The 13,275-nt window shown below is 44.9% G+C and overlaps 1 protein-coding gene across 2 annotated transcripts in view; it reads left to right on the forward strand.

The window, feature by feature from the left end:
- LOC141078374 (uncharacterized) overlaps positions 1–12,014 on the forward strand; it is a 205,693-nt gene extending 193,679 nt beyond the window's left edge. For both annotated transcript variants that reach the window (XM_073565119.1, XM_073565120.1), the window contains 2 exons: positions 3,095–3,203; positions 10,340–12,014. In XM_073565119.1, coding sequence (XP_073421220.1) covers positions 3,095–3,203; positions 10,340–11,577 — 1,347 coding nt within the window. In that variant the 3' untranslated portion in view covers positions 11,578–12,014. The remainder of the gene's footprint in view (positions 1–3,094; positions 3,204–10,339) is intronic.
- The last annotated feature ends 1,261 nt before the right edge of the window (positions 12,015–13,275 follow it).

The following is a 13,275-nucleotide window of genomic DNA, read 5'->3' on the forward strand; positions in this document are numbered from 1 at the left end:
CAAAGAAAAACCCGGCCCCTGCTGGAGAAGACGACTTCCGGATAAAGCCCCTGGCCAAGTTCTCCTGGATGTACTCCATCATGGCTGAGGTTTCTGCAGGCGACAACGGGTATATTCTTGCCCTGGGAGGAGTAGCTCCAGGAACTAGCTCGATTGGACAATCGTAGGCCCGATGCGGAGGAAGAGTCTCAGCTTCCTTCTTGATGAAGACATCCGCAAATGAATGGTAGGCCACAGGAAGCCCCGGAGGGTCTGCGGGCACTTGGTGCAGACTGGTATGGGTAACAGGCAGCAGACAACGTTCTTGAAAAGCGTGACCCCAGCGAAGGACTTCCCCGGAGCGCCAAGCAAAGGACTGGCTCATGCGACCTGAGCCAGGGCAGGCCAAGGAGCAGGGCATGATACAAATTAGGCAAAACATAAAAAGCAATTCTCTCCCGGTGGAGAGCTCTGATCTGCATTTCCAGCTCGAGAGTGACTTTGGTGATGGGGACATGTAATTGCTTGCCATCCACCGAGGTGATCACACGCGGCTCTTCAAGGGTAACGACTGGAATCCGAAACTTGTCCACCTCTTCCATCCGAATGAACCTGCCCATTCCAGAGTCCACATACGCCTCCACAGATCTACGCTCCCGACCTAGGAGAATTAAAGCTGAGATAGTAAGGAGTAGAGAGGGAACAGAGTCACCTAGGGAGGCCTCTCTTACCTGGCCTAGGCAGAGGAGTTTCCCGGCCTCTCAGGACAGAAATGCAGGAAGTGGTTGGTTCCACCACAATAGAGGCATAATCCTTGCTCTAACCTTTCCCTGCGCCGCAGCTCTGATAGCTTAACGCGATCCACCTGCATGGGCTCTGGGGCATAACTTCTGGCAGGCTTGAACGAACGAGGACTGGGGGCTGGGTTGAACCTAGACGGGCCTCTTTCCCTGACTGTCTCGCGTGAGCGTTCCTGGAACCGCAAGTCAATACGAGTAGCCAGGGATATAAGGTCTTCTAAAGAGGTGGAGGTGTCCTGACCAGCAAGCTCGTCCTTGATTTTCCCCGAAAGCCCCCTCCAAAAAGCCCCTACCAATGCCTCATTATTCCACCCCAGCTCTGAGGCCAGGGTCCGGAAGCGAATAGCGTACTGTCCCACGGTAAGAGTTCCCTGTCGAAGATTGAAAAGGGACTCCGTGGTGGAGGCCAGACGCCCAGGCTCGTCAAAGACCCGGCAGAAAGTATCCAGGAAGTTGTGTAGGCTGGATACCACCGGATCATCCCGCTCCCACAGGGGGTTCACCCATGCCAAGGCCTCCCCCTCGAGATGGGACACGATAAATGCCACCTTAGCCCTATCAGACAGGTATTGCTGGGGCAACAGTTCGAAATGTAGGCGGCTCTGGTTAAGAAACCCACATTTTGGGATCCCCGCTATACCTAGGAGGCTTCCCCAAACGTGGTGGTGGCTGAGGTGCAGGGTCACGGCACGGGGCAGAGGTCGCTGCGGATGACTGCAGGGACTGCAAACGGTCATCAACAGACGCCATGTAATTTAGAATATGGGACTGTGTATCACGCTGCTGCGCGAGCTCCTGCTGAAGTCCCGCCAGCAGGGGGGGCGCTCCCTGGATCGGAGGTTTGAATGGCGGATAACCGAGTGTCCATGGACTTCATAAAAGCCATAATTCGGGTTTGGGTCTCCCGCAAAAAGAGTAGTTCTTTTTGGGTGGCTGCCGAGGCACCAGCGGGGTCCATGGCCTGATTATGCGGTAAGGAGTAGCAAGACTGGACCCTCTGGGTCACGGTACCGGGATCCCTGGGGCGAGCTGACCAGGTGGTGCCGACCCCAATGCAGGGACCGTTAGGAGCAGGCCCTAAGGAGTCGAAAACCGCGACAGCTGATACCCAGAGGGGCGGCTCAGGTGCGGATGATACAAACAAGGCAGAGGGTCAGGAGCGATCGGAGTCAGGAGCGACTGGAGACAGGAGTGACCAGACGGGGCCAAAGTACCGTACAGAAGGCACACGATAATCAGGCGCCTCCATGAGGGAGGAGCCGCTTGGTATACCCTGTGCTGGAGCTTGATTGGTAACCGCTCCACAGGGAAGGGGCAGAAGGGGTTAAGTGAGGAGAAGAGTGCGCGCCCATGGCCTAATGCGCATGCCCGGGACAGGAGCAGAGGAGGAGGAGCAAGCCTTATGCAGAGCTGCAGGACGGTAGACTGGGGGTGCCGTGCGCCGGCTGGAGTGGTGAGCGGGGAGTCGGGGGGAGACCCATGGAGCAGGAGCAGGCAGAGCGGGACCCGGCGAGACAGGTGACACTGGCCCCGACCTGACAGGCGGCGCTGGTACCGACCTGACAGGCGGCGCCGGCGTGACAATTACTTAGTTTTCTTTGAAAACAGATGTACCTGCTTGTTCCAGGTCTTTCTGTGACTCTCCACAGGTAGTCCTTGGCTTTTGGGCAGCTCTTCTGATAATTCTTTTCACTCCTCTGTCTGAGATCCTGTGGGGAGCACCTGGTCGCGGACAGATTATGATGAAATGATTTTCTTTCCCCTTCTGGATCATAGCCCCAACAGTGCTCACTAGAACCTTCAGTAGTTTAGAAATACTTCCATAAGAAAAGCCATCGGTATGTTTTGCAACAATAAGGTTGTGAAGGTCTTGAGACAGCTCACTTGTTTTCCCCATCATGAGATGTTTCTTGTGTGGCACCTTTTTATAGGCCATCAGTTGAACCAATTGATATTATTTGTTACTAAGTGGCAGGATAGCTTTTTAATTACTGATAGCTATTATCTATTTTCAGGACTTTCCAGGGCTTTTTTCTCCTCTTTCTTCATGCGTTCAATACTTTTTCCCTGTGTCATTTCTCATTATTACACATAATTTATGTACATCTATGGATAATTTCTGTACATCTGTAGATTAGATGGTTTGTTGCCAACATCTAGGGAGAATTTTATGTCAATAGCCCCTTTACAAACAGATTTATTTAGAAAATTGGTGACTTGTTCAATACTTATTTCACCCTCTGTGTATGGGGCTGCACTCGGAGGTTTGGGGTCTACTGCTGTATTGTTCTGAGCTGTTATGTATGTGACATCAGGGCGGAGATCTGACCATCATTAAACTGGAGTATGAAGAAGAGCAGATGATAGGCGATCAGCCATGTGTGAGCTATGTGAAGGAGGAGAGTCCAGGAGATGATACTGAAGGTATGTAATAATGGGGTCACCGGTGTCTTCTGGTGACGCTGCACTTTATGTGGCTCAAAAACATGAAGATTACACATAAATCGCACATCAGATCAGAGGACTGAAATAATCCAGTATAAAATATTTGCTGGTATAAATAGTAAAATTCATGATCATCAGTGAATAGATGTAGTAATGTGATGAGTGTGCATAAACGTGTCTGTATATATCCTGACATAGAATCATAGAATACTAGAATGGTAGAGTTGGAAAGGACCTCCTGGTTCATCTGGTCCAACCCCCTGCTCAATGCAGGATTCACTAAACCATCTCAGACAGATGTCTGTCCAGCCTCTGTTTGAAGACTTCCATTGACGGAGAACTCACCACCTCTCGTGGTAGCCTGTTCCACTCATTGATTACCCCCCCTGTCAAAAAGTTTTCTCTAATATCTAATCTGTCTCCTCCCATTCAGCTTCATTCCACTGGTTCTCGTGTTTCCATGTGCAAATGAGAATGATGATCCCTCTACACTGTGACAGCCCTTGAGATATTTGTAGGCAGCTATTAAGTCTCCTCTCAGCCTTCTTTTTTGCAAGCTAAACATTCCCAGATCCTTTAACCTTTCCTTGTAGGACATACTTTGCTGTCCACTCCTCTGTGGATGTGATGTAGAGACATGTGATGCTCTACCACCTCTGTGGATGTGATGTAGAGACATGTAACATAGTTTTGAAGGCTGAAGGAAGACCTTATGTCCATCTAGTTCAGCCTATTTTTAGTGCAGCTGTTCTGCATTGTTGATCCTGGGGAAGGCAAAAAACCCACAGAGTAGAAGCCAATTTTCTCCATAGGGAAAAAAAATTCCTTCCCCTAAGCTGGGTCACCCATCACCTATAATATTATGTTATTCGTAACCTTCTATACTGTTACTCACAAGTAAAGCCTCCATTCCTTTCTTACATTCATTCAGTGAGTTGGCCATCACCACTTCCTCAGGAAGAGAATTCCAGAGCCTCACTGCTCTTACCGTGAAGAACCCTCTTCTATGCTGGTGCAGAAATTGTCTTTCCTCCAAACGAAGAGAACGCCCCCTTGTTCTTGTCCCAGTCCTTGGTACAAACAGTTCATTGGAGAGATCTCTGTATTGGCCTCTGATATACTTGTACATATATATTAAGTCTCCCCTAAGTCTTCTCTTTTCTAGAGTAAATAGACCTAATTTTGATAACCTTTCTGGGTATTGTAGTGAACCAACTCCATTTATCATTTTAGTAGCCCACCTTTGAACCCTTTCAAGCTCAGTAATGTCTTTCTTGAGCACCGGTGTCCAAAATTGCACACAATACTCCAAGTGTGGTCTGACGAGTGATTTGTACAGAGGGAAAATTATGTTTTCATCTCGGGTCCCCAGACCTCTTCTAATGCATCCCATGACCCCATGTGCTTTGGTGGCAGCTGCCTGACACTGGGCACTCCAATTTAGCTTCTTATTGACTAAGATGCCTAAGTCTTTTTCCATGTCTGATTTCCCCAGCAGTTTCCCATTTAGTCAGTAATTGTAGCCTCTGTTTCTCCTTCCCATGTGCAGAACCTTACACTTATCGGTGTTAAACAAAAAAAAAAAAACGGGTGAGCGGGCACCAGCCAAGTAAATACTCATGCAGGGATCACCACATGCAAGTTAACTAGACAAATGAACAGGAAAAGAGAAAGGGACTATGCATGTATGTGGGATCACCACGCCAAAAACCAAATATTTATATAAATATAATTTTTATTGTAGAAAACACAAAAAGCAGCAAAAGACAACACACATAAAAACAATTAAAAAAATCTAGTCAGTAGACCGCTGGCTGCAGAACGTAAAGGCACCAATATGGAACAATAACATACTCAATGTCATAGCATATAATACAGACAATATGGTGGGGACAAAAAAAACACAAATGACTGGACAATATAGTGAGATCCTGTACCTATATATAAAGTGCATAGTACATGACTGAGAGTGACAATCAATACCTCCTGGGAGGAGCCCTATAATGTTTGAAATAAATCTAATAAGTGGAGTATAAATAACAGGTATAACTCCCAATGAGATGAAGTCAATAGCCCAAAAAGTAACCGAAGTTACCAAAAGGAAAAGGGCTGGTAATGTATGTCAGTTAGAAACCCCAAGCAGGAGTATAATACATCACCCAAAGGCACAACAGTCCGTAAGTCCAGTCAGAGGTCGCCCCAGCGTCTGTGTATGGTGCCAACAGCCACCGCGGAGTACAGTGACCCACGCGTTCCGACACCGCTAGGTGTCTTTCTCAAGGTGAGTGCTATTGCAAACTCTGAGCGCCGCTTATTTAAGTCAAAGAAATCACAAATAAATCCAAACCAGGTGACGGCTGGCGGCGTGCAGGGAAAATCATGGAGGCGGAAATCACCTCACAGCATATCTATTGCGCAGGCGCCGTCGCGCGGCAACCAAAGCACAACGATTGAAGTCTCGTGAGACTAGAATATCCCGCGCCTGCGCAGTGCGTCCGATCGGGTAAACACAAGCAGCGTTGTGAGCGCTAACAGCGTCCATCAAGGATCAACAACTCAAGTGAATAACGAATCACACGCATGCGCGATTCAACCCACAGATGGCCAAGACAAGAAGGCGAACATAATGTAAAGCATGCATGTGCGTAAACACACTTCCGACAAGATGGAAGAATATTGAGATAATACATACTCAAAACCTGTGGGGGATGTATATCCCGCAGATGCACACTGTAGCCCAATGGGCACAGAGTTGGTTATTTATGGGTATTTTATAAGTATGACAGCAATTCATTAGAAGACAGGTATCCACACCCGTTTACTCAATCATACATATGCACATAACCCCACAAAAAGGTTTATCCAAACGATAAAGACAGTTGCTATCCCATCAACCAAATCCACATTTTATGTGGACTAAAACATTTTTACAAGCAACGTAAGTCATAGTAACTGAGCACTAATCAGGGTGTATACCCTAATTGGCCCTAGAGCAGGGTATCAGAAAAAACACATGTGGTGCACCAATGCTACTGTATCAGAAGGGCAGCACTTAATAAAATAAATATTTTAAACCCCTCACGCATGCATCTATAGTAATCGAGTGTTACGGCCCAGAAGCAAATGGCTCAGATGTTGACATAATAAAAGAAAAAATCAAATCAAACATGTATATACATACTATTTTTATATAACAAAGGCCATAATTTTATTGAGTTAGGTCAGATAAGTGCCCCCACACACAAGAGGTCTCATTGATGTACACCTGAATCTGTACACCCAAAATGGTGGTGGTCACACACGCCACACCAGGATGTGATACAGAGCAACAACAATATGAGACGCATTCAAGAGAATCTAGAGCAACAGAAGACCAAAAATCGTTACAATAACAAAAACGGAGGATCCCAAAAATGAAGGGAAACAGCCGCAACATCTCAGAAGAGCTCCTTCGGCGGGAAGCGAGATGGATATATGACTTGGATTGCCTTTCACCACATGGGCTTAATGAGGAACTGCTGTATAATGGTTTCTATAAGAAATTAGAGACTGGGTTGTTGCAGCTCTTTTACTAACTTTGGCTGTCGCCCTTTTTGCTCTTCCTCCCATAGGTCTTAGGTCCAGGATTTTTCTGTGCGCTGGAGTCTGTGACCTTTCTCGGTTTCTGTTTTCCTCAAGTCGTTTACATGTGGTTGTTTTCCAGCAACATTCTTTTGCCATTTTGTTGCAATTTACCCTGAGATATAAGAAAAAAGCAAAAAGAAATCACCATGAGAAGATTAAAAAAGGAAAAATAAAGAAAAAACTACGAGGACTTCATTACAATGCGGCTGTTTCCCTTCATTATCTGACCTAACTCAATAAAATTATGGCCTTTGTTATATAAAAATAGTATGTATATACATGTTTGATTTGATTTTTTCTTTTATTATGTCAACATCTGAGCCATTTGCTTCTGGGCCGTAACACTCGATTACTATAGATGCATGCGTGAGGGGTTTAAAATATTTATTTTATTAAGTGCTGCCCTTCTGATACAGTAGCATTGGTGCACCACATGTGTTTTTTCTGTTACCCTGCTCTAGGGCCAATTAGGGTATACACCCTGATTAGTGCTCAGTTACTATGACTTACGTTGCTTGTAAAAATGTTTTAGTCCACATAAAATGTGGATTTGGTTGATGGGATAGCAACTGTCTTTATCGTTTGGATAAACCTTTTTGTGGGGTTATGTGCATATGTATGATTGAGTAAACGGGTGTGGATACCTGTCTTCTAATGAATTGCTGTCATACTTATAAAATACCCATAAATAACCAACTCTGTGCCCATTGGGCTACAGTGTGCATCTGCGGGATATACATCCCCCACAGGTTTTGAGTATGTATTATCTCAATATTCTTCCATCTTGTCGGAAGGGTGTTTACGCACATGCATGCTTTACATTATGTTCGCCTTCTTGTCTTGGCCATCTGTGGGTTGAATCGCGCATGCGTGTGATTCGTTATTCACTTGAGTTGTTGATCCTTGATGGACGCTGTTAGCGCTCACAACGCTGCTTGTGTTTACCCGATCGGACGCACTGCGCAGGCGCGGGATATTCTAGTCTCACGAGACTTCAATCGTTGTGCTTTGGTTGCCGCGCGATGGCGCCTGCGCAATAGATATGCTGTGAGGTGATTTCCGCCTCCATGATTTTCCCTGCACGCCGCCAGCCGTCACCTGGTTTGGATTTATTTGTGATTTCTTTGACTTAAATAAGCGGCGCTCAGAGTTTGCAATAGCACTCACCTTGAGAAAGACACCTAGCGGTGTCGGAACGCGTGGGTCACTGTACTCCGCGGTGGCTGTTGGCACCATACACAGACGCTGGGGCGACCTCTGACTGGACTTACGGACTGTTGTGCCTTTGGGTGATGTATTATACTCCTGCTTGGGGTTTCTAACTGACATACATTACCAGCCCTTTTCCTTTTGGTAACTTCGGTTACTTTTTGGGCTATTGACTTCATCTCATTGGGAGTTATACCTGTTATTTATACTCCACTTATTAGATTTATTTCAAACATTATAGGGCTCCTCCCAGGAGGTATTGATTGTCACTCTCAGTCATGTACTATGCACTTTATATATAGGTACAGGATCTCATTATATTGTCCAGTCATTTGTGTTTTTTTTGTCCCCACCATATTGTCTGTATTATATGCTATGACATTGAGTATGTTATTGTGCCATATTGGTGCCTTTACGTTCTGCAGCCAGCGGTCTACTGACTAGATTTTTTTAATTGTTTTTATGTGTGTTGTCTTTTGCTGCTCTTTTGCTGCTTTTTGTGTCTTCTACAATAAAAATTATATTTATATAAATATTTGTTTTTTGGCGTGGTGATCCCACATACATGCATAGTCCCTTTCTCTTTTCCTGTTCATTTATATGTGTTAAACCTGATTTGCCATTTTTCAGCCCAATTCTCCAATTTACTCAAATCTATCTGTAGTTGCAAACTGTCCTCCTTTGTGTTAACTACCTTACATAGTTTTGTATCATCTGCAAATACTACAAAACTATGTAAGGTAGTTAACACAAAGGAGAATATGTGAAGCGCTACCACCTCTGTGGATGTGATGTAGAGACGTGAAGCTGTACCACCTCTGTGGATGTGATGTGGAGACGTGAAGCTCTACCACCTCTGTGGATGTGATGTGGAGACGTGAAGCTGTACCACCTCTGTGGATGTGATGTAGAGACGTGAAGCTGTACCACCACTGTGGATGTGATGTGGAGACGTGAAGCTCTACCACCTCTGTGGATGTGATGTGGAGACGTGAAGCTCTACCACCACTGTGGATGTGATGTAGAGACGTGAAGCTCTACCACCACTGTGGATGTGATGTGGAGACGTGAAGCTCTACCACCTCTGTGGATGTGATGTAGAGACGTGAAGCTCTACCACCACTGTGGATGTGATGTGGAGACGTGAAGCTCTACCACCACTGTGGATGTGATGTAGAGACGTGAAGCTGTACCACCTCTGTGGATGTGATGTGGAGACGTGAAGCTCTACCACCTCTGTGGATGTGATGTAGAGACGTGAAGCTGTACCACCTCTGTGGATGTGATGTGGAGACGTGAAGCTGTACCACCTCTGTGGATGTGATGTGGAGACGTGAAGCTCTACCACCTCTGTGGATGTGATGTGGAGACGTGAAGCTCTACCACCTCTGTGGATGTGATGTGGAGACGTGAAGCTCTACCACCACTGTGGATGTGATGTAGAGACGTGAAGCTCTACCACCTCTGTGGATGTGATGTAGAGACGTGAAGCTGTACCACCACTGTGGATGTGATGTGGAGACGTGAAGCTCTACCACCTCTGTGGATGTGATGTGGAGACGTGAAGCTCTACCACCACTGTGGATGTGATGTGGAGACGTGAAGCTGTACCACCACTGTGGATGTGATGTGGAGACGTGAAGCTCTACCACCTCTGTGGATGTGATGTAGAGACGTGAAGCTCTACCACCACTGTGGATGTGATGTGGAGACATGTGACACTCTATCACTACTGTGGATGTGATGAGGGGACATGTGAAGCTCTATGATTGTTGTGGATGTGCTGTGCAGTGATTATGTTGCTTTCCACAGACACAGGACACTGCTCTGTTATTTCCAGTATTGGAGTGATGGTAGAGGTCAGCGCAGGTTAAGATTGCTGACAGCCAATGAGTGTGCAGAGGGCAGGCACAAGGGAGGATGGACACTGAGGCTGGGCATTGCCAGCTCCCGCTGTGAGGTTACATAATAAAGCACAGGGCGCTGTCAATAAAGTAAAATTCAGTAGTAGTGAAGGACAGAAGCCAAAAAACAAAATGTATAGGGGTGTTCTATGTCCAAGACAGCACAGATTAACTTAAAAAATCTTTCTGATTTCAAGCTCAGACAACTTCTTTACAGAAGCACTTCCACCAAAAAAGACTTCTCTTTCTTGTTGGATCCTCTTCGGCTTTGTCATAAAAACTGCACTTCATATACAAATTTATGTGCATGCTTTTATTTATTCATTGCCTTATGGTTTAAAAAAAAAAAATCACAAAATACATTCTTACTCTTAACAGGAAGACCCAGTACGAACTTCACAGAAGAGTTTGTGTTATTTCAAAACAAAGTAGAAGATGAAGATATCATGCAGCACTCTCCAGAAGGAGACCTCATTGCCATTAATGTATATCCAGGACTTCACAATCCAGATCTCTCGTATAATTCCTCTAACTATGAGGAATCCTCTTGTGACCAATCACAGATTGTTACCACAAATACAAGTCAGAAAGGGAATAAAAGATTTCAATGTAGTGAATGTGGGAAACTGTTTACAAAAAGCTCAGGTCTTTTTGCACACAGAAGAATTCACACAGGGGAGAAGCCATACTCCTGTTCAAAATGTGGAAAATGCTTTACGCGTAAATCAGGCCTTTATCAGCATGAAAGGAGTCACACAGGGAAGAAGCCGTATTCATGTTCGGTATGTGGGAAATGCTTCACTGGTAAATCAAGTCTTGTTATACATGAGAGAATCCACACAGGGGAAAAGCCATATACATGTTCAGAATGTGGGAAATGTTTTTCAGAAAAAGCAAATCTTGTTATACATGAGAGAATTCATACAGGAGAGATGCCATATCCGTGTTCAGAATGTGGGAAATGTTTTCCAAAGAAATCACACCTTGTTACGCATTTGAGAAGTCACACAGGAGAGAAGCCGTATTCTTGTTCACAGTGTGGGAAATCTTTTACAAATAAATCATATCTTGTTACACATGAGAGAAGTCACACAGGAGAAAAGCCGTATTCATGTTCAGTATGTGGTAAATGTTTTACGGAAAAATCAAATCTTATTACACATGAGAGAATTCACACTGGGGAGAGGCCATATTCATGTTCAATATGTGGAAAATGTTTTACAAATAAATCCCATCTTGTTACACATGAGAGAATTCACACAGGAGAGAAGCCGTATTCATGTTCAGAATGTGAGAAAAGCTTTACAAATAGATCACATCTTGTTATACATGAGAGAAGTCACACAGGAGAAAGGCCATATTCATGTTCAGAATGTGGAAAATGTTTTACAGAAAGATCAAGTCTTGTTATACATGAGAGAATTCACACAGGAGAGAAACCGTATTCATGCTTTCAATGTGGAAGATCTTTTACAGATAAATCAAACCTTGATAGACATGAGAAAATTCACACAGGAGAGAAGCCATTTCCATGTTCAGAGTGTGGGAAATGTTTTATTACTAGAACCAAACTTAGGGATCATCAGAGAAGTCACACAAAAGAGAAGCTGTTATAAGGCGGTAAATGTCTCCTACAAGTAAGTCAAATTTCGATTCTCATTAGTGAATTCACAGAGATAAAACCATATTCTTGCCCGGAATAGAATTATTTTTTTCCCAGATATCAAACCATCCATAAGAAAGTTTATTTTTGGGGGGATCCATAGTGGATAGATTTTGTGACTTCAAGAAAGAAAAAATTGAGCCTTGCTTTCTTTCCAAGCAGTGAGTCTGAATTGTCACCATGAACTTTGCGTCTTCAAACTGTATTCATATATTCACCCTAACTGCAGGAGAATCCAGAGCGGCAGTGAAAAAAAGAAAGACTATCCATATCATAATTTTTTTATTTTTTACTTGTGGACATATCAATATTTGATCTTGAATTGATCAATGTATAGGTACTATGATAAAGATAAATGTGATGGAATTAAATAGAAGATGGCGAAGTGAATTTACAGCAATTTGTCTTTTCCTCTATGGCTCAAGTATTTGCTGCTGTTTCTGTGCTGTTTCTGTCATGCCTTTAGCATTAAAGTGCCCCTGTCTGCAGGATTGTACTCAGTGACTACATTCAGTGTCAGGTCGGCGCCGTTATACTGATTACACTGATACCTGTCAGCAGGATTGTGCTCAGTGACTACAGACAGGTATCAGTGTAATCAGTATAACGGCGCCGACCTGACACTGTCTGTAGTCACTGAGCATAATCCTGCTGACAGGTATCAGTGTAATCAGTATAACGGCGCCGACCTGACACTGAATGTAGTCACTGAGCATAATCCTGCTGACAGGTATCAGTGTAATCAGTATAACGGCGCCGACCTGACACTGTCAGCAGGATTATGCTCAGTGACTACATTCAGTGTCAGGTCGGCGCCGTTATACTGATTACACTGATACCTGTCAGCAGGATTGTGCTCAGTGGCTACAGACAGGTATCAGTGTAATCAGTATAACGGCGCCGACCTGACACTGTCTATAGCCACTGAGCACAATCCTGCTGACAGGTATCAGTGTAATCAGTATAACGGCGCCGACCTGACACTGAATGTAGTCACTGAGCATAATCCTGCTGACAGGTATCAGTGTAATCAGTATAACGGCGCCGACCTGACACTGTCAGCAGGATTATGCTCAGTGACTACATTCAGTGTCAGGTCGGCGCCGTTATACTGATTACACTGATACCTGTCAGCAGGATTGTGCTCAGTGGCTACAGACAGGTATCAGTGTAATTAGTATAACGGCGCCGACCTGACACTGTCTATAGCCACTGAGCACAATCCTGCTGACAGGTATCAGTGTAATCAGTATAACGGCGCCGACCTGACACTGAATGTAGTCACTGAGCATAATCCTGCTGACAGGTATCAGTGTAATCAGTATAACGGCGCCGACCTGACACTGTCAGCAGGATTATGCTCAGTGACTACATTCAGTGTCAGGTCGGCGCCGTTATACTGATTACACTGATACCTGTCAGCAGGATTGTGCTCAGTGGCTATAGACAGTGTCAGGTCAGCGCCGTTATACTGATTACACTGACACCTGTCAGCAGGATTGTGCTCAGTGATTACAGACAGTGTCAGGTCAGCGCCGTTATACTGATTACACTGATACCTGTCAGCAGGATTGTGCTCAGTGACTACAGACAGTGTCAGGTCGGTGCCGTTATACTGATTACACTGATACCTGTCAGCAGGATTGTGCTC

This window comes from Dendrobates tinctorius, unplaced genomic scaffold (genome assembly GCF_039654945.1).
Source record: "Dendrobates tinctorius isolate UK_male_01 unplaced genomic scaffold, ASM3965494v1 ptg000548l, whole genome shotgun sequence".
Classification (NCBI taxonomy): domain Eukaryota; kingdom Metazoa; phylum Chordata; class Amphibia; order Anura; family Dendrobatidae; genus Dendrobates; species Dendrobates tinctorius.